General features: G+C 37.2%; 3 protein-coding genes across 4 annotated transcripts; 1 reads left to right on the top strand and 2 right to left on the bottom strand.

Moving 5' to 3' along the window:
- Positions 1-941: 941 nt before the first annotated feature.
- LOC107048770 (F-box/LRR-repeat protein 7) lies at positions 942-4,462 on the bottom strand. The gene is made up of 2 exons (XM_015272131.1): positions 4,125-4,462; positions 942-2,291 (listed from the first exon to the last, which is right to left on the bottom strand). Exon 2 carries the CDS (start codon positions 2,276-2,278, stop codon positions 980-982), a length of 1,299 nt encoding a protein of 432 aa, XP_015127617.1. The 5' UTR covers positions 2,279-2,291; positions 4,125-4,462; the 3' UTR covers positions 942-979.
- Positions 4,463-5,689: 1,227 nt separating this feature from the next.
- Positions 5,690-11,413, top strand: LOC107048809 (bifunctional purine biosynthesis protein PURH). Of its 2 annotated transcripts, none has more exons than XM_015272227.2 (5): positions 5,690-5,777; positions 7,055-7,258; positions 8,156-8,444; positions 9,423-10,569; positions 11,099-11,413. In XM_015272227.2, exons 1-5 carry the CDS (start codon positions 5,759-5,761, stop codon positions 11,216-11,218), a joined length of 1,779 nt encoding a protein of 592 aa, XP_015127713.1. In that variant the 5' UTR covers positions 5,690-5,758; the 3' UTR covers positions 11,219-11,413. The 2 variants fall into 2 exon arrangements, with proteins under 2 accessions (XP_015127713.1, XP_015127714.1); XM_015272228.2 differs by lacking the exon at positions 5,690-5,777 and adding an exon at positions 5,926-6,096.
- Positions 11,255-17,758, bottom strand: LOC107048810 (methylthioribose-1-phosphate isomerase). Its single transcript, XM_015272229.1, has 5 exons — positions 17,146-17,758; positions 14,440-14,675; positions 14,126-14,334; positions 13,406-13,614; positions 11,255-13,002 (listed from the first exon to the last, which is right to left on the bottom strand). The coding sequence occupies exons 1-5, from the start codon at positions 17,275-17,277 to the stop codon at positions 12,724-12,726; spliced, it is 1,065 nt and encodes a 354-aa protein (XP_015127715.1). The 5' UTR covers positions 17,278-17,758; the 3' UTR covers positions 11,255-12,723.
- Between the last annotated feature and the right edge of the window lie 3,532 nt (positions 17,759-21,290).

Here is a 21,290-nt window from a genome sequence, read left to right as displayed (position 1 = left end):
AATTACTAAAGTGTTTTATTTCCTCACTCGTTGTACATTTCACCGTATTTTTCATTTCCCTGTTTTTTCTTCTTCTTGGGCTGTTTATATTCGTGTGAGGCCTGTTTTCTCTATACTGAAAAAATAGTAAGTTTCGTCATTGGGCCGTAAAAAACTTTCCTGGCGAATATGAGTTTGTAGAAATGTTTATTTTATAAACACTCTAGCTTGTGCAAAAATCGAGATATTACCCGCTCATACGAAGTATTCGAAACATTAGAATTTTAATAGCACTATAATAATAATAGCCTCCCCTTAGGGGAGGTTGGGGTAAAATGGACACTTTTGACTTTTTTAAAAATGTTAATGACGGGTTGAAATATTGATAAAATTTAATCATTTTTTTTTCATTGCAAAAAAGAATTCTTTCCCTTTGTGATGAGCCTAAATTGATAATTTTTTTTCTCAGTTATGAGTAATTGAAACAAAAGTCTAAATTGTCCATTTTACCCCGCTCTCCCCTAGTGGTCTGAAGCCATAAATTGTTGTAATATTTCCGACCATTCGGAAGCCCGCCATCGATGTTATTGATGGCGAAAAACAATACATCACTCAGCGACACGCTCACAGTCACCTGGCGCGCTGTCATATGCTCGCTGTCCCCTGCTTGTTTTTCTGTTAAAATTGCTTAAAATACCCCCAGAGTTGATTTCTACGATGACACTCTTCTAAAATGGTTTGAAAAAATCTAAAAGAATGCAGACACTTTTAAAAAAAAAAACTCAATCCCCCAATTTCAAACTCATTTATTTCGACATAAAAACGATAAAAAATAAAAAATACATCCATAAAGCCTTCCAAGATCTCCGAATGAGAAAAACCTGAATAAATTAACACAATGCAACACGAGGCCCCCCGAACCCCCTGCCTCCTCCCCTCGCCTGATCCCCTCATTAATAAATATAAAATCTCAAAAAATAATAAACCCCCCAGGACCTCGTCAGCTGGAGAAACCGGGATTGGTGTGTTCAATGACACACCGCCTGCAGTAGCTCTTGACAGCCCTGTACCCCACCTTCGTGACCTTGGGGCACTCTCCGATGTTGAGTTGCCTGAGTCCCCTGATGTAGTAGGCAAGCGCCTCGAGGCCGGCGTCAGTGACCCTCTCGCAGCCGCAGAGCGAGAGTTTCTTGAGATTGGGGCACCCCGTCGAGAGGGCCTCCAGCGTCGGATCCCCGACATCGCACTTGCCCAGATCGAGGGCTCGAAGCCTCGGGCAGCCCCTGGCCAGGGCGATGGTGGCCGAATCGCTGAGGGCCTCGCAGCCCCGCGCGTTCAAGTACCTCAGCTTGTAGCAGTGCCTCGCGACCACCAAGAGCCCAGCGTCCGACACCCTGTCGCACTTTCCCACCGAGAAGTACCTCAAGGACGGCCCGAGCCTCGCCGCCAACTCCCGCACCCCGAAGTCCGTGACTCGGCAGCAATCGGAGACCGAGAGTTGTCGCAGATTCGTACAGTACGAGGCGACGGACACCAGACTGGCGTCAGTGATCCTGATGCAGCGCCTCAGGTAGAGGAGCCCCAGCTGGGGCATCTGCGAGAGAGTCATCACGAGACCCGAGTCGTCGACGTTGTGGCAGTCACTCAGGTCCAGGGATTCCAGTTGCGTCGGACCCACGTGGCAGTAGGCGCGCGTTAAACTCCCGCAGCCGGTGAGGTCTAGCTCCTTCAGGTGAACGCAGTTGTCGAGGATTGTGGAGACGTTGGTGTCCGTGAGCTTCCTGGAGTGGCGGAGGGCCAGGGACGTCAGACTGGAGAAGGGGAGCAGGGAGAAGGCGCCGGTGAAGCCAGTGGAGCCCTCGATTATGAGTCTTCGGATCGACGAGTGACAGCCCCTTCGGGCGATCGATCTCAGGGCTGTGGTGGCGTTCTGGGGGTAGCGGATCTCCACTTCTCGCCAGAGGGACGGGTGCCACGCTATCTCCCAGAGCCGTCTGCAGGTCTGCGCCAGGGTGCAGCGGTCGCGCGTCGACAGCCAGTGGAGGATCTTCAGGAGGAGCTTGTCCTCCAGTTGGCAGAGGGTCGCATGGAGGGCTGGCGGGGGGTAACGCTTGTGCTGGTGGTGCGGACGGGGGGAGGGGATCGATGGGGAGGAGGAGGATCTGCAGGGGTTGTTGTCGAGGGTGTGGTAGCCGAGGTCGATCGAGTCGGCGGCGGAGGGGGAGTACAGGGAGAGCTTCTGGAGTTGATGGGTGATCGCACGATCCGGGGATATGAGCAGGGGGTAGGGACTATCCATTCCATTATTTAATCTGGAAGATTAGAGAGCGGGGGGAGTTCGGTTATTTTGGTTTTATTGTTTTCATTTCAGTAGTGAAGTGGTCGAACGGTTTAAGTCAATTTTATTCTAGCGCCCGCTCTCGATGAATATCACAAATTGTAAAGGAGTTGGCAAAATTTTTCTCAAAATCTTGTTTGTAAAGAAAAGTGAAGACTATCGAAAAAGGTCTTACGAAAATTTCGCTGTCTTGCTTAAATTTGAAGTTATTCAACGAAAAATGAACTGGGAGCTACGTCGATTTAAACCGATTGACCACTTCACTACTGATTTGTTAATTCGTAAAATGGCTTGTGAGTTTTCGACCGAAAATTACTCCTTCTAAAATTGTATATTTCATCGCTTGTGCTCAAAGTGAGATTTTATGCACGCTCCGTGTCATCTTCTACGGGTCAATAAACACTTTTATGCATTTGTATCAAAATGTGCTAATTTCGATACGAGTGCGTAATAGTACATTAGAGTACAAGGGCACAAATTTCGTTTTCAACGAATGTGTAGTTTACAGGCCGAGCCGAAGGCGAGGTCTATACACACATTCGTCGAAAACGAAATTTATTACCGAGTGCTCTATAATATTTTATGTCAAGTCGTGCAGAAGTCGAGTTTTGAGCAGGCTGCGCGAAACGCAGCGTGCGATAAACTCGACTTATTGCACGGCGCGACATAAAAAATTTTTTCATCACACTGTCCGTAAAACGTGACACTTCGTGTCCGTCAAATGCCGTTTACGGACATTGTGAAGACAAATTATGTTCGTTACTCAGCCGAAAACAACTTTTCGGACTCGTATGATTGCATTCCTCAGCTTCGTCTCGCTCTGCAAACCTCATACGCGTCAGAAAATTTTGTTTTCGGCCTTGTGACGAAAATAACCATTTTTGGATATCTACCTGAAAAGTGCACTTTCCGAAACGGTTTAGTGCGCGCAAAGCGGTTGTTTTTCGCACGGCGTGCGTCAAGTGAATTCTCACGCGTAGAGAATATGCCACGATGAATGCAACGCAAGACATACGCAACGCTTGCATTTGTCACAAATAATCGAAAACTAGTTGAAGGATTGTTTCACGCATTGCGTAAATTTCGCGGTCCATTGTGGCATCACTCTAAAGCTTCGCTTTACACACTCGCAATTCATTTTACGTATTCTCTTGAACGTTACGCACTGGTACACAAAAACAACCACTTTATCCCCACTCCCGTTGCCGAGTCAACTCGGCAGATATCACAAAATAGTATATTATGATACAAGTAAAAAAAAGTAGTTGTTGACGAGTTTGAGGCAGTCTGTAATCACACTCGTCAGGAAGTAAATGTTTTCATATTTCTAGTACGATATTCATTGTACTGGTGAGAAAAAGGCGGTTCCTTGCGCGCAACGCGTGCAAAAAGTGCCCTTTTTTCACTGGTATCGTAAAATAGGATGTGCTACACGTGGGTGCGAAAAAGTGGAACTTTACGCACTAGGAACACAATACACTAATATTCCATAATACAAAAGGGTGGATCATCGATCAATTATTGCGAATTTAATCATTAGTTCTAAGTTCACAATTAATCATTTTGCAAAGTGATAAAATCTTTTTCGTCAAGATAAAAAAATGAAATGATTCAATGCAAAATGTTAACCGCAAGCGTATGTTCCAAAATTCATCGATCGTATTGATCATCCCAAATAATGATCAAGAACTTTGAGATATTTAATTTATCTGCAGCTAGCCGACATAATTTCAATCCCTTTGTCCCATTTTATCCAAACTAATGCGCGAAAAAGGTGATAAAATAGTTGCGAAAAAACTTGAATTACCTGGATCAAATTAGAAAGGACAATAACCATCGACGATGTATGACATAACTCAGCCTTTCCGTCACAATCACCACCATCTTGATCTTACATTCCAAATATAAGTTTCAGCCAGTTGGAATGTTGCCTCTGTACAAGTCCCCCGTTCACTCTAAACCACCCGTCATCCAGCTAAAGTCCACCTTTCGTTCCTCCAATCCCCCCTTAATTCTGATTCACAATACGAGTCCCAGGTATTTGAGGGCCTTATGGGGCCAGTTACCCCAATTCAATGCCCATTTAATTTAATTCGGGATGTAAACCAAGCGGTAATTCACGTAGATGCGGGTGTCAGGATGTCACTTATCGCCCGAGAAGGCCCGAGCCGATGTGCGGGCCCGATCTGGCCCGATCGGTCTTGGTGGGGGGGACTGTGGGCCCTTTCTTGGGCCCGATTTTAACTGCGCATGCGCAGACGGGTCGATAAATTGCCCTCAGGGGGTCGCGGTCTTCAAGAGGCAGTGACCTATGTCTAGAGATGAGAAATTACCGGGAAGTTACGACAGTCAATTTACCGTCACGTGATTAATACTGCTGATCAGGAAGAAATCTAAAGGATATTGTGTGAAACCTAGCGAATTCGGTAGGAAATTCTATTGGATTTCTATTGAACTTGTATAAAATTCTTTTAGTTTTTGGCCGCTTCTATTGAAGAATTTAGTAGCTTCAATAGAAACTATTTTATAGAAAAAATCATTAGAATTTGTTTTTTTTTACAACTTGTTCATGAATTTATTGAGTTTTTTATACTCGATTCGTTGAAAAAATGTCTACCGAAAATATCTTATCACTGGAATAAGTTGAATAGAGAAATCGAATTCGAATGATGTTTTATATAAATTATTTTGTATTAAAAAAAAAGCTCAGATCAGTTGCGGAATTTTTCAATAAAATGAGTCAAAAATTAATTAAAAATCCAATAGGAATCCAATAGAATTTTCTAGTGAAGCTGTAGAATTTTCTAATGAAATTTTTCCGCACGTCCATTTTTGAAAATCATTTCAATTTTCGTACTGTTGTCAATACTATCAACTCAATAGAACAGGTAATCGTCGATGCAGTTCTAATTTGCCGCTCCCTGGAGCTATAATCATACACCGCCATCTGTTCTTACAGGAAGAAAACGTGTCATGCGTCTTTACGCATTTTGCGCTCCGATTTTCCTTATAAATTAAACATTTTGAATATTTGAATTGAACATGTGTTTTTTAATTAAATATGCAGAATATATGCCTAGAAAATTTCAACAGCTCTTGCTCCAGATTTATTCGTAAAAAATCTGATGAATAGAAAAAAAAATTATTACAGACACATTACTTCACGAATATCTTCAAAACTATAGATTTTAGCGAAAAATACCAAAAAATCATTTTTGCAACTCATGAAATTTTCTACAAAAAATGTCATATGACATTTCTTCGTAAACCCAATCGTTTTAGAGATATTCAAGAAATAATCTGAAAATTCATTGAAGACTTCTGTTCCATCGTCACGTGTTTGAAGCTGTCGATCGCGCAGGAATCTAGAGCACATGGCACATGTTTTTTCAGTAAATAAATTTCCTTCGTCAGAATAATTGAATACAATCAACAATTTCGATGACGTCTTTTAGATTAGGTAATGTTGGATTTCGAAACTGTTTTTATCCCCCATGCATTCCTCCCCAGGCCTGATAAAGATGTTTACCTCATTTGTGCAGGACAAACATAATATTTCGATGCGAGGCGAAAATTTCAGACAAGTTAGAATTCAGTGTAGAGTCTCGGCGATATTCAGTCTGACTCAGACACGCTCAGACACTTGTTGAACTGGCCATCGTGCGCACGTTTTCGGCGAGAACCGGTCTTTCGAGTATTTTCAGATATTTCATCCATTTATTGCCAAGTTTTTTGATATTATTCCCGCGATTTTAATCTCAGCATGGCTGGAAATTTAGGTGAGATATTTCAACTTTTTTTTTTATTGAATTTCTTCAAGAATTTCCGAGGTTTGTAAAAGCATTCCGGGGGAATTTTGGGATGTCCTTGGCATTTATTTCGATCTATTCATAATGATTCACGTGGAAAGATTATTAAGGCATCATTTTACTCGGTAATTTGATAAATAATGACAGTTTGATGACAGTTTAATATTTAATTCATCCTGGTTTGAATTATTGTAGTAAGTACACTTTTGCTATTGCAAATGAATCTTTGGCGTAACTCGCACGTGTCGAATTCGTAGAATTAATAGAAAACAAAATTATGAATGATCGTAATCATTCAAATTTTTTATTTTCGTTAGTATTCATTCTCCGAACATTCATACAGACTAAGTTCATATTTAACAGAATGGAAAGTAAAAAAATCACTTAAACTGAATTAATTTTTAACAATAAAAATAGTTTCAATTGCGTATTTCAACTTTTTTCGATTAATGAAATTCTTTTATTAATTACTTTATTGGACCATTTCGAAGGAATTTAGAAAAGATTAGGAGTGGCCTTGGAATCTCGATGTATTTATAACTGTCTTCATAGAAAATCATTGATACCTTATTTTAATTTACTGAATATTGAATTGAAGTTCTGCATGAATTTTTTCTATTGCTGAATAAAAATTGAATTAAAAATCGATCAGAAAATGAACACAATCGTAATGCAGACATTTTTTCGAGGGGTTGTCACTTTTGAATTTCAACTCATTTACCAAAATCAAAAATAAGTATTTTACATCCAATTTTCATTCGTCAGCATCTTAATCTTTATTGATAAGCATTTTAAACTTTACATTTCATTCCGCAGTCATCGCCATTCTATTCGAGACAAAAACTTAATGTCAAAACCCAACTATTGTAAAATGCAGGTCAATTAAATTGATTTGGCATTCATTATCTCCGATTGCTATTATTTTCAGCTCTTCTAAGTGTCTCTGACAAAACGAACCTCCTCCCCTTCGCCAAGAAGCTCCACGAATTTGGATTGACGCTAGTAGCCTCAGGAGGAACAGCGAAATCCTTGAGAGAAGCTGGTCTTCCTGTAAAAGATGTTTCCGACATCACTGGAGCTCCAGAAATGTTGGGCGGACGAGTCAAAACTCTCCATCCAGCAGTTCACGCTGGTAAATTTCATTGAGAAAAAAAATCTAAAAAAATCCACTCATTTACAGACAAAAAAAAGTTTTGATTTTTAGTTATACATCTAATTTTCAGGAATCTATTCTTAATAATATTAGAATACATACATGAAAAAATTCAATAGAAAACCTAGCGAATTCGCTAGAAAATTCTATGGGGATTCTATAGGAATTCTATGGGGTTTCTATAGAATTTCTATTGGAATTCTGTTGAACATTTCAATTTGTTTTTTGCGTTGATTCGAATTTCTGTTTGAATTTTTCTCTTAGATTTTTTCTATTAGAATTATTGAGCACAAATTTTCCAAGTTTTTTTTGGCTGGATTTTGTTTCGTTTCATTGCACAATCCGAGTGGAAAAAACTTAGAAAATTGGTGCTCAAGCATTCTTATAGAAGAAAAATCTCAAGAGAAAAATTCAAGCAGAAATTCGAAACCTATTGACTTTTTCTTATCGAATATCCAATAGAATCAGCCCAGAAAACAAATAGTATTTTGCAATACAATTTCAATAGAAATCCTATAGAAAACCCATAGAATTTCTATGGAATTCCAATAGAATTTTCTAGCGAATTCTCTAGGTTTTTTATTGAATTTTTTCATACGTGTAATAATACTGCATTCTCGTCAGCATCCAGTATCACCAATGATTGTTCAATAATGGTTTCCATTCCTGAAAATCAGTGACATGTTCCTGTGAATTAATACTGTATTTCGATACTAGTCCGGAAAAGTGTATTTTATGAAGAAGACTTTTTCCTCGAGTGTCGAACACTATTTTTTATCAAAATGTGTGGAAAATGGAATTTTCAGTCACTTTACTCAAAAGTGATGAAAAAAAATTTTCTCTATATTCACGAATCGATTAAAATAATTTCCCAAGGTATCTTGGCGAGACTCTCTGACTCTGACAAAGCAGACATGAACCGTCAGCAGTTCGACTACATTCGCGTCGTCGTCTGCAACCTCTACCCCTTCGTCAAGACCGTCAGCAAGCCCGACGTTACAATCGATGATGCAGTCGAGAATATTGACATCGGCGGAGTGACATTATTGAGAGCTGCCGGCAAGAATCACGCCAGGGTCACGGTTATCTGTGACCCCAATGATTATGAAAAGGTCATCGGTGAAATGGAATTATCTGCTGAGAAAGATACCTCCCCAGAAACGAGGTACATTGACATTTACTGAAATTACCGTATTGATTATTAATTCTTAAATTCATGAACTAAATCTTTGATTTATGTACGTGAAAATTGGTATTGTTGGACATGCATATGAATTCATTATATTCATTTGCTTTTTCATGACAAGAAAATTCTCTATTAGGGCTAAAGATTTGTCAGCGGAGTTCATTTAGAATTAACAAAACGGTATCTTTGGAGGTCCCGAGTAATTATTTGAGCAGAAGAAATGATTATGAAATTTTCGAATACTTCGTTATGACATTAATGATTTTGAAAAGTACCTCCCCAGAATCGAGGTATATTGACATTTACCGGAATTGGCGTATTGATTATTAATTCATAAATTCATGAACTAAATTAACTAACTTAACTAAAACGATATTAATGTTTCGAATGATCCCCAAGCACTCAATTATGAATTATTTTTCTGATGCATAACAATTTGCATGATATTCTTAATTTCTCCATCCAGTACACTGTTAAAGAAAAATGAAATTTCATGGACAGTTTAGTAGCAATTTTTAGGAAAGCAGTATTTAATTCAATTTAGAGGTGGAAAATAATGTAATTTCCCTGAAAATTCAATGGAATTTCAAATTTTTGGGCAGAAATCAATGGGAAAGTCAAGAAAAAAAAGAATCCATTCACCTGAATTTTTCTGATTTCTCTTAATTTTGATGGAGAATTTTTTTTATTGTTAATTTTTTTATGGAAGAATAGAACAAACAATAAAAAATTGCAGTTTCCACTGATTATTTCTTCAATCCTCCATTTCCAATGGCAGAATTACTAGGAATTTCATTATAACTCATGATAAAAAGTTCCTAAAAATGTGCTAGAAAATCCAGTGAAAATTTTAAAAAATATACCAGAGAAAAGACATTCCTCAAAATGAATTTCATGAATTTCAACTAAAATCCCGTGCCCCCGCCCATTAAATCTCGCATCTCTCCAACATTCCAGACAAGTACTGGCCCTGAAGGCCTTCACCCACACAGCGCAGTACGACGACGCGATTTCGGACTACTTCCGCAAGCAGTACAGCTCCGGAGTGTCCCAGCTTTCCCTCCGTTACGGTATTAACCCGCACCAGAAGCCCGCCCAGATCTTCACAACCCTGGAGAAGCTCCCCCTGACCGTGGTGAACGGTTCCCCAGGGTTCATAAACCTGTGCGACGCCCTGAACGCCTATCAACTGGTGAAAGAGCTGAGAGGTGCCTTGAATCTTCCAGCGGCGACTTCCTTCAAGCACGTCAGCCCGGCCGGAGCAGCTGTGGGGGTCCCCCTGGACCCAGTGCAGGCGAAGCTCTGTCAAGTCGACGATCTCCTGGAGCAGCTGACGCCCCTGGCCACTGCCTACGCAAGAGCCAGAGGAGCAGACCGAATGTCCAGCTTCGGGGATTTCGTGGCACTCTCAGACACCTGCGACGTTCCCACAGCTAAAATCATCTCCAGGGAGGTCTCTGACGGGATCATTGCGCCTGGCTACACCCCAGAGGCCCTCGAGATCCTCAGGAAGAAGAAGAATGGAGGCTACTGCGTCCTCCAGATGGATCCTGACTACGTTCCCACTCCAGTGGAACGCAAGACCCTCTTTGGACTGACGATGGAACAGCCCAGGAACAGTGCAGTTGTCAATGACAACACCTTCAGTAATCTTGTCAGTAACAACAAGGAGCTGACTGACGCTGGGCGCAGGGATCTCATCGTCGCGATGATCGCAGTCAAGTACACCCAGAGCAACTCTGTGTGCTATGCCAAGGATGGACAGACCATTGGCATCGGCGCTGGACAGCAGTCCAGGATACACTGCACCAGGTTGGCCGGGGACAAGGCTGACAACTGGTGGCTCAGGCAACACCCCAAGGTCACGGGAATGAAGTTCAAGAAGGGGGTCAAGAGGGCGGAGATCTCCAATGCCATCGATAATTATGTCAATGGGTCGGTGGGGAAGGACATGGACAGGAAGCAGTGGGAGGCGTTCTACGAGGTGGTGCCCGAGATGCTGACGGATGAAGAAAGGCACAAGTGGGTCAAGAAGTTGGAGGGAGTCGCCATTGGAAGCGATGCCTTCTTCCCGTTCAGGGATAATGTCGACAGGGCTAGACTTGTATGTAGCAATTTTGATTTTTTCTTTACTCTGAGGGTTTTGGGACTGAGGGGGGGCGGAGGTTTCTGGGGAAAATATTTGGGGATAAGCAGGTGTTGGTGTTCTGCAAATATCTCGGGAACTAATGGATTGAGAGAGAAATGTCATATAATTTTTTTTGAAATTTTATTTATGTATTAATTTTTTTCATTTGTTATTCTGGGATTTTTTTGTGGGCAAAAGTGTTTGGTGGACCTAGTGGTTTCTAAAATATTCAGGAAATCATTGAATTTGAGTTTTAAAATAATTAAATTCTTGAATGTTTTTTTGTTCACACTATTTTGTAAATACCTCTGAAACTAATAGATTGAAAAAAAAATCACAGAACTTTTTTTTTTAATTTTCTTCAAAACCCAATGTTTTTAGAAATGTGTGCAATTTGGATATCAATGTATGAATTTTTTCATTTACTCCTCCTAAATTTTGAGTTTTCAAATCACGAAGAAAAAAATTTTAATCACTAAAAACCTTCGATTTATCATTTTCGCAGAGTGGAGTGAAATACATCGCAAGTCCAGCAGGTTCCACCAACGATCATGTAGTCATCGAGGCGTGCAACGAGCACAACATCGTCCTGGCGTACACAGAGCACCGTTCCTTCCACCACTGATCTATACTCATAAATCCAATCACAACTACTACCCAATAATGTATAATTTTGTACGGTTGTTTATTTATAACAACATTTATATATTCTGAATTTGTTTTTAGACGTGGTACAATTATAAAAATATAACATCGAACTTCGTGTAAAGCGTTTCTAAACATTCTTAAATAATTTATCAAAAGGAATTGAATTTACAAAGGAATGCTTCCACTCTCTTCAACCCTCCATTACAAAAGATCCTTCTATTAACACAGTTCTATTAACCCCTCACGTACGGGGCCTTTCTGCTACCAAGTCTACAACACGCTCAATATTCTTCGCATCCCATATTTTCTGATGAATGAAAAATTATAAATAAAATATATAATTGAAGCTACAGTATTCACCTTCCCAATGGTATTAGTCCGATTGTATTATCTGCCATAGTTTCGGAAATATTCAATTTTGAAAAGAGCCATGCGTTTTTGCAGGGGTCGGTATGACATACCGAGCCCGTACGTGAGGGGTTAATACAGTATAATGGCACATTCGAGCCTTCTGCTGCGAACGTTTACATATTATTGAGCTGTTTAATACATTAATTCCTCATTCCTCGTATTTTCATTCTGAATGCAGGGCAAATATTTATAGAAAATATCCTCGTATTTATTTAATTAGTGGGGTTAGTGCAATGAAAGATTGTTCAGGAGTATCAAAAGTGCGAATGCTGAGAAAATATTAGTCCCTATGAGAACTGAGGATCGAGAAATAACAGAAGATTAATTAATAGTGAAGTGGTAAAAGTAGACCAAATCAACTTTTAATATTCTATGAAATGTGAAAAAATCTTGAGAAAGTGTCAAAAGACATTTTATTTAGAGAGTTTCCCAGCTACTAGAAAAAAATGATGACATTGTCTTCTGAAATAATTAGTTTTAAGAAAATTGCACAATTTATTAATTAATTTTGTTGACTATCTGGGAATTGAGAGGACAGTAATTTATTTTCTAGTTAATTAACTTCTATTAATTTTCAGTAATACGCTTTCTCCAGAAAAAAAATTATTCTGAAGACAATTTCTCAGTCTTCTTCAATTCACAGATTTTTATAATAACCTCGGCATGAAATTGAGTTGATTGAAAAAAATTTCGAAATGTTAAGTTCGACAATTAATTACGTTTTACCAGTTCTCCAAAGCAATTTTTAATATTCCATCGAATATGAAAATAACTTGGGAAAAGTTAGAGGCCATTTTATGCGGAGAATTTTCCCAGGAATTTCTCTAAAATATTATTTCTTAAGACAATTGCAGAATTAATTATGTTGAATATCTGAGACTTAAGGTGACAGAGAATTCTCCATGCATGATTTTTCAGCAATAATTTTGCTCCAGAACAAAAAAATTTAAAGAAAATTTCTCAGCCTCCTTCAATTCACAGACATTTACAATAAACTCATCATGAAACTGAGTTAATTGATTGAAAAATATTTTTGCACAGTTCCATTAAGTATTTAATTAGGAAAATGAATTAAGAATTCACGGACTGAAGTTTCGTGAGGTCTTCAGGCCTGAAGACACCGACTTCAGTGATGATACCAGTGATGAGGCTTGCTGGTGTCACGTCGAAAGATGGATTCCAGCATTGTATTCCAGCAGCTGCAATTCTCTGGTCATTCAAGTGAGTCATTTCCCTGTCTGGCCTCTCCTCGATGGGTATGTGATCACCACCAGGAATTCTGAAGTCGATTGAGGTCTGGGGGGCTGCTACGTAAAATGGGACTCCATGATGCTTGGCGATAATTGCAATCTAGTAGGAGAAATAGAGAGAATCGAATTTAAAACGAGACCCTCAACGCATTTAAAAGAAAATTCATCTGTCGAAATTATTTTGCTAATATCTGTGAAGATAACGTATTAATGAAAAAATCTCACAGAATTTTTTTGTAGGAAACTTTATTCTCCACAAAAAATGTTTTCTGACGTTTTCCTGTAAACCTAATAGCCTTGGAGATATTTACGAATTAAGATATTATACTCTACACACCCCAGAACACGTAAGAAAAAATCGTCTATGAAATACTATTTTATTCACTGGAATTCATGCTCCAACTCTCAAACAAATATTTCAAAAAATATATCTTCACATTGTCTCTGAGGAATTAATAAAATAGAAAAGAAGTGGTTTAATTCATCAGTTATTTTTCAATTACTTGATATGTTCCAATTTTATTGGCAGTGTCTCCGTTGGCAGCGACCCTGTCAGCCCCTACGACAACAGCTGATATCGTCCTGGACTTCATCAAGGCAGCCACCATGTCATCACAGATGAGGGTACCTGGTATTTTATCGTGAACTAGCTCGTAGGCAGTTAATCTTGCTCCCTGATTGTAGGGTCGAGTTTCAGTGCAATAGACGTGCTCTGTAAAACGTGTAATTATTCAATTACCTCATTGTCATCAAGAAATTACTTGAATGGGTTGATGAATGGAGTACTTCAGTATTGTTATGAACTTGTGGAGTTTTTCTGAAAAGTATGGGAATTTTTGCAAAAAATTTCGTCAACTCCTAGAGCCCCAGATAATTATCTAAACTTGACGATTATTTCTAATTTCACTTCCTCAATTGTACAATTATCTGGAGATTAAATTATTCAGAGACAAAATGTATGACAAAAGTTCATTTCGACATTCCACTCTGCAATAATTTAGTTTAGATTTACAAAATAATATTGTTTACCAAGAAAAGTTATTTATATTTTTGTTTACATCAAATGCAACCGATATTTTTCTCCCAATAAACATAAAAAAATTCCGCAAATGTCAAGTATTTTAACATAATCTCTGAATAATAAATAATACATCGTAAGCATTCAAGTAAAGATGGCCCAATTTTTCATGAAAAAATTCTCAAAACCAGAAAAAATAAATTACCAAGTCTTCTCTTTTCGTGTAGAGACCTGACAACCCCAAGCGCAGTGCCATACCCAGCAGTGGCCAGCGAGCCAGTATTGCAGTGAGTGACCACCCTGACCAGATTCTCCTCCGGAATATTCTTGAGAATCTCCTCAGCCCCAAAGTCCCCAATAGCCTTGTTATCAGCGATATCCTTCTCCAGCATCGAGTCGATCTTCCTGAGAAACCTAGAATCAACAGAAAGTCTCACATGATCTGTCATCCATGCCACAAGAATCCCACATGATCTTTCTTCAATCAAGAGATAAAAATGCCAGATAAAATTTATTTACTGTTCGTTCATCTGACTGATAGTGATGCTGTCGTCCTTGCCCAGTTTGTTGGCGAGTTCGATAAGCTCCTCAGCTGCTATTTTTATGTTGACAGCAGTGGGCCTCGCAGAGACAAGATAATTGAGCTTCCCTTCGATCTCTCGTCTCAGTGTCCTTTTATCCGGGTATTGCTCATTCTGGAGCTCAACACCCAGGCTGAGGCAGCCGACAATAGCAATTGCAGGGGCTCCACGCACCTGAATGAAGTAACAATTATGAAAATTTATATTGGAAAATCTATAATTATGCAATAACCATCGTCGTTATCATCACAAAAAGCTTAAGAGAATTAATGAATGAAATTATCATTCTCTACAGCCCTGACATTGCCCTGAATAGGACAACTTCACAAAAGTCTTCAATAAATTGTAATTGATTGATTAATTTCATTCTGTCAATTACGAAATTATCTCAAGACTAAATGATTCAGAAACAAAGTGCTTGTAGGCAGCTTAGGTAGGGGATATTCTCAACTACGAAGAGCTTTGAAATTCCATTCTGAAGTCACTGGTTCCCTAAATAATTAATTGCGTAATTGATATGTCTCAAAAGGTGAAATCGGTGAATTATATTGAACATTTCATAATTATTCAATACTGAAATATCAGAAAACCAAACATAATCATTATCATCACATGAAGCTTAAGAGAATTAATGGATAAAATTCAGTAGCGAAGTGGTATAACGGTACAAGTTAATTTTGACTATTTGGCAGTTATCACTGAATATCTTGGAATCTAAGGGAGATAGCAAAATTTTTGTTATAACCTTTTTTGGAAAGCCGATTGAGAGCTACAACAAATGTAATTACGAAAATTTCGCTATCGCACTTAGATTCGGAAATATTTCTCAAAAATTCAACTAAGAGATAAGTCGACTTAAACCGTTTTACCACTTCGCTACTAAATTATAGAATATTCTGGGTTGAAAAGTTAATTAAGATCATATCTGCAGCCCTTGCTTTGCCCTAAATAGGACATCTTCACAAAAATCTTTAATAAATTGTAGTTGATTGATTGATTGATTTCACTCTGTCAATTAAGAAATTATCTCAAGACTCAATAATTCAGAGACAAAGCGTTTGCAGGCAGGAATATTCCCTACTACGAAGATCTCCTTTGAAATTCCATTCTCAAGTCACTCGTTCCCTAAATAATTAATTGCGTAATTGATATATGTGTCAAAGGGTGAAATCGGAGAACAAGACCATAAATTTCAATTGATTGCTCCTTCATCAGCGTCTCTTGGTTGACTAGTTTGAAAGAGGAGGTCGCCTATTAACGATACTTTGGAACAAATCTTGGATTAAGTCGATATAAATGCAACAACATCGCGGTAATTATGAAACCCCAATCTGAATGGCGAAAAACAGAAATAATTTTTAATGAAAAAAATTTATATTCCGTTATATTGTTATTCAGTTGAGAATATCAATTATGCAATTAATTAATTACAATATTTCTTATACATACACATATACGAAAATAAATTGCAGCTATAATTGCATTAAATAGAGCAACATCACTTTGTTATGGTACAATTTTATTATTATTAAGATATCATGAAATGAAATTGAGTGAATTGATTGAAAACACTTCCGAAATGTCTCGTTCGACTATTAATTACGTTTTACCAGTTCTCCAAAGCAATTTTTAATATTCCATCGAATATGAAAATAACTTGAGAATTACAGAATTAATTATGTTGAATATCTGAGAATTGAGGGGACAGAGAATTCTTCATGAATGAATTTTCAGCAATAATTTTGCTCTAGAAAAAAAATCTCAACAAAAATCTTACAATAAACTGAGTAACATCACTTTGTTACGTTACAATTTTATTATTATTAAGATATCATCTAAATTCGACAGTTCCTGGAGAATCAATGTTTATCTATTTAATAATATTTTTCCTAAATTTTTTCTCTACTAGTTTTAAAGATATGGATATAATGTAAATATTGAAGTTTTCTTGGATAAAAATTTGAGTAAACAAAAGAGAATTGCTCTTTCTTCACCAATGCACTACTGAAGCCATTCTAAAATTCAAAATTTCGAAATTAGCTTGGGATTGCATAGTTCTTCAACAGAACTTTTTGGAGAAAACTCAAATACCGTCAGTATAAAACATGATAGTGTCAAAAATTCTAGAAATCTAATATTGTCAATTTGGATTCAATTTAACATAAAATCGTTCATAAAATTCCTCATTCACTTCGGAAATTGAAAAAAAAAATCATTTTTTCATGATGAATGATTATTGATATTTCACTAAAGGCTTGAATTTTCAAATTCATAGTAAAAAATAAATTTTACATTCTATACTATTCTAAATAGACTGAAAATTGAGATCAAGAATTGTCTGAATCTCTTCAATATTCAACAATTTTCATCCAAAAGGACTTAAAAATTATAACTCCATTGAATATCTCAGAACTCAACTGAATTTACCAGAATTGAACTTGAAATTTTTACAAAATTGTTAAAAAATCAAGATTTTCAATAAGAAATTGCGAGAGTAATTCCCTTCCTAATGTTTACAAAAAGCTCAACCCGCTCGAAGTAAGTAAAAATCCTAGGTTATGTATTAACTCATTATCAGTAACAACGAGAACGCATAACCTTCAACGACAAAATCAAAATAACTTCACCAATTCAGGCTGATTACCTGCATTTTATTGATGACCTTCCACCCATCCTCGACTCCCCTCACCGGCACATATCTAGTTATCGCTGGTAGAAGTATCTGATCCAGTATCTCCAGCTTACCATTCTCCCATTTGATCGCCTCGAGAGTCATTCTAGCCCCCCCCCAAGCACTGTCAAAAGTCTCGACTGATGGATTTTAAAAATTTTCACTCCGAACAGTATCACGAAACCGACCTATTCCATGCGTGTCTCTTTTTACTCTGTGTGTACTTGATATTTTAACTGTTTCGAGATGCCGGAGAGCGGGAAGGGCGCGATTTCGTCGTGGTTCACGTGGCTAGATAACGAGGCGAATGGAAAAGAGGCGTGAAGGGGAGAGAAGGGAAGAGGCTTTGGCTGAGATATAATATTCACTGATACTCACCCGGCGCCTACGTGATTCGTGCCTCCGTCGTTTTGCTTCTGGTTCTGCCGGTGAGTCACGTGACCAGATGGTGGGTTTGGGTTGATTTAAAGGTCGTTACACACTTGGCAATTTTTTAACTTTTTTTGTAAAGTAGCTCTATAGGGGAGGATGGGGTAAAATGGATAGTCTTGACATTTTTTAAATATTAACTATATAACTTGGAAACAGCTCTATCAATTCATCTCAGTCTTGATTTATGACTATGGGGACACGTATGAAAAAATTTCATAGAAAGTCTAGCGAATTCGCTAGAAAATTCTATTGGAATTCTATAGAAATTCTTTGGGAGGATCTATAGGATTTCTATTGGAATTTTATTGCAAAATTCTATTTATTTTTTGCGCTGATTCTATTGGATATTCGATAAGAAAAAGTCAATAGATTTGCTCAAATTTTTCTCTAGAGATTTTTTCTAAAGAATGCTTGGGTATCAATTTTCTAATCTTTTCGCGGAAATTACTTAGAAAATTTTTTGCCCAATAATTCTAATAGAAAAATTGAAATAGAAATTCTAAATCTATAGAAATCCTGTCCTATACTATAGAAACCCCATAGAATTCCTATAGAATTCCAATGGAATTTTCTAGCGAATTCGCTAGGTTTTCTACTGAGTTTTTTCATGCGTGGAGGAGGGGTACTTTCCAGTGAAAAATGAAAAATCTGCAGGTGACTCCACTTTCGATATAACCGGAATTTTACGTTTATAGGTCTTCAATTCTTTAGAAAAGCGCTATTGTTCCTCTTATTTTTGAGAAAGCTCCGAATATTATAAGATAGAAAACCCTTCCGTGTATTTTTCAAAAATTCGCTAAATTACCTCTTTTTGTCCTTATCTCCACTCGAATTTTCAAAAGAATTCGAGATTATTTTTAAAAAACCCTGAGAGTTTTTTTGAATTTCCTAAAAACGAGTGAATTTTTTCCAATTTTCTAGAATACCGAAGAATAATGTTTTTCCATTTTCTACAAAAATCCTTAATTTTCTAGATTATTAACAGATGGCACTGCAGCATAAAAGACTTCTTCCCAAAATGATCCCCCACAATGAAACCGAAATGGAAGTGGAAACCGTATCCACGTCTACAATCTGTAGACTTGGATAATTTTTCTCATAAATTAATTAATTCAGTTAACAAAGAACTTGGTTTAGATGACCTAATGAATGCAAATTAATTAATGCAATTCATCAAGGACTTATTTTAAAAACGGTTCATCATTTTCTATAAGAAAAAAAATTCTCGATTTTTTACACTCGATAAAAAAAAAGATTTTAATTGTTATCGTCAACAAAAATATCCTCAATCACGGATTTCGTAAAAAAAAAAATTTATTTTGTAAAGAGTAAAAATGGTTACTTCCCAGTAACAAACTCACTTGCTCAATAGTCCAAAATATAGGGGCTACTTCGAAGTTGGTTCCACATTCGAATGTTCTTCGACTTTTTTTTTATAGAATCTGAGAATAGAGATTTTTTCACTGATATATTTTCTTCGCTATATTTGATTGGTTTGGAAAAAGATCGGATGATTGAATGGAATCGACTTCGTGGGAGGATGAAGTTGTTTGCATTGTAGATATCGAAGCACAGTTCAGTGTGAAGTTGAAGGGTACGGACAGTTCATTGTTATGGATTTAGTAGTGAAGTGGTAAAGCAGATACCTCAATAAAACGAAGTGGTAACATCAAATTTTACCGCTTCACTATTAAATCATGAATTAAAGTCGAATAAACGATTTATTTGATTCAAACGAAGGATCATTACGTGTTAATATGTTATAAAAATTATTAATACGATGTTCCTAAAAGCAAATAAAATTTGTTCAATTCAAATAAATCATTTTCCTGCGTAAATGCGATGGTTGAAGCAAATCCGCTGTAGTTATTTCAAATATTCTCGTCGTGTAATTAAATATATGAAATAAATAATTCGTTCAGTCTAAATCTTTATTAGCATCAAATAAACTCGTTTAATAATTTAATAATTTCGTTGTTTCCGCGACGTAAAAATTTATTTCATTTATCACTTATAGTTTTTATTCGGATGAAGAAAACATTTACTTATTAAAAAAAAATGTATTGAGCCGATGCCAATAAGAGCAAATCAAATTTATTCAATTAGTTATTTCATCTAAATGAAGGAATATTACGTGCACGGAGAGAAAAATTCAATAAAAATTACGTATCTTTTCCGTAATTCCGGAGCGCAATGTGGTTGTAGGAAATTTTACGGAACTGCCACGGAATTTTTCACGGAGCTTTCCGTAATTTACCTAAAATCACGGAATTTTTCCACAGCGTTCCGTAATTTTTCCCTGAATCTCCTGTGAAAAATTACGATACGGTCACTTGAATTTGTTCAGTCGATTCCGTAATCGGTGAGCGCACTGTGAGTTCCGTTATTTTTACTGAACATTTCTCTCCGTATGTTTAATAAATTCATTCTTTCCGCGATATAAGAAATTCGAATCAATAAAACAATGGCTTATTAAGAAAAATTTATTCGGCGTCCATAAGCGCAAATAAACTTTATTTAATTCAAATGACTCATTCTGCTTTGTATACGCGATAGACGAAGCAAATCCCCTGTAGTTATTTCAAACATTCTCGTCGTGCAATTGAATACGATAATAACGAATCCTCTGATTTGATAATGCGAAACGACCTCAGGAGGTACAAACCGAAACGAGCGCACAATTGCATCACGACACGCTGCAAAACCTCGACCCTGAAAATGCCCAACATTTTGAGCCCATCATCTCACTGAATACGATTAGATGCCATCAGCGCCGGGTTGAACAGTCCACTCGCTCTCCCTCGTAATTGAATGAACCAATCTTCGTATGTTTTATCACTTTATTCAGCCCTCCTCCCATATCACACCGTCCCCCTTCAATTATCTCTGAGGATTATTTCTGATAATTAAACAAGTTGGAGGATGAGTTGAGTGGTTTTTTTTTGATTGTGCAGAGCCGTACACAAATCCATAATTTACTTTAATTAAATATATCTATATACATTATAGGTACAATCCATAAAGTACATCTATCAATTGTTTCTTTTAACTGTACAACAGCAGTAGCACTTTCAAATACTGTTGAATTATTATTTTTTTTCGTTCACAAAAATACATCGCATATAAATAAGTGTCTTGATAATTTTTAAGTAAATCTCCGTGCGGTCGATTTCTCGGGTTAAATTCATTTATCTAGTTTCACTTTTGCATTTGTTGGCGTTTTGAGAGAAAGAGTTTCTCAATTTGACAATATTATTCTCAACTCGTGGATTGGTTTTTGGGGAAATAAAGTTACCTGTTTTCGGAAAAATATCTTGTCTTGCGAAATTAATTTTTGCAATATCTTGTGGGGTTGATTATTTTTTTATGCTTGACGGATAAGTTTTGGGAATTGCTGCGGAATTGAGAAGAATGTTCCCAATTTGAAAATATTTCTTTCCCTCTGACTGTTTCATTTAAAAAGAGTTAAGTTAGCATTCGAGCTTAAGTACCATCAAGAGACATGAGATTGGCATTTTGATATTGATAGTTATATAATATTTTTTGGTTTTTCTCTTAAACTTTTTCATCATTATTACATCAAGTGCATAGGGAACTGCTTCGAGCCGTCGGCCTCAACCATTGCCCCTTAATTTAATCAATTTGTATATTGTTCTCTTATTAATGAAAAATCTCATACTTTCACG

This window comes from Diachasma alloeum, unplaced genomic scaffold, assembly GCF_001412515.2.
Source record: "Diachasma alloeum isolate Michigan unplaced genomic scaffold, Dall2.0 Dall_scaffold_00197, whole genome shotgun sequence".
Lineage (NCBI taxonomy): Eukaryota > Metazoa > Arthropoda > Insecta > Hymenoptera > Braconidae > Diachasma > Diachasma alloeum.
The sequence above is the reverse complement of the archived record's forward strand: the minus strand, read 5'-3'. Positions and strand labels throughout refer to the sequence as shown.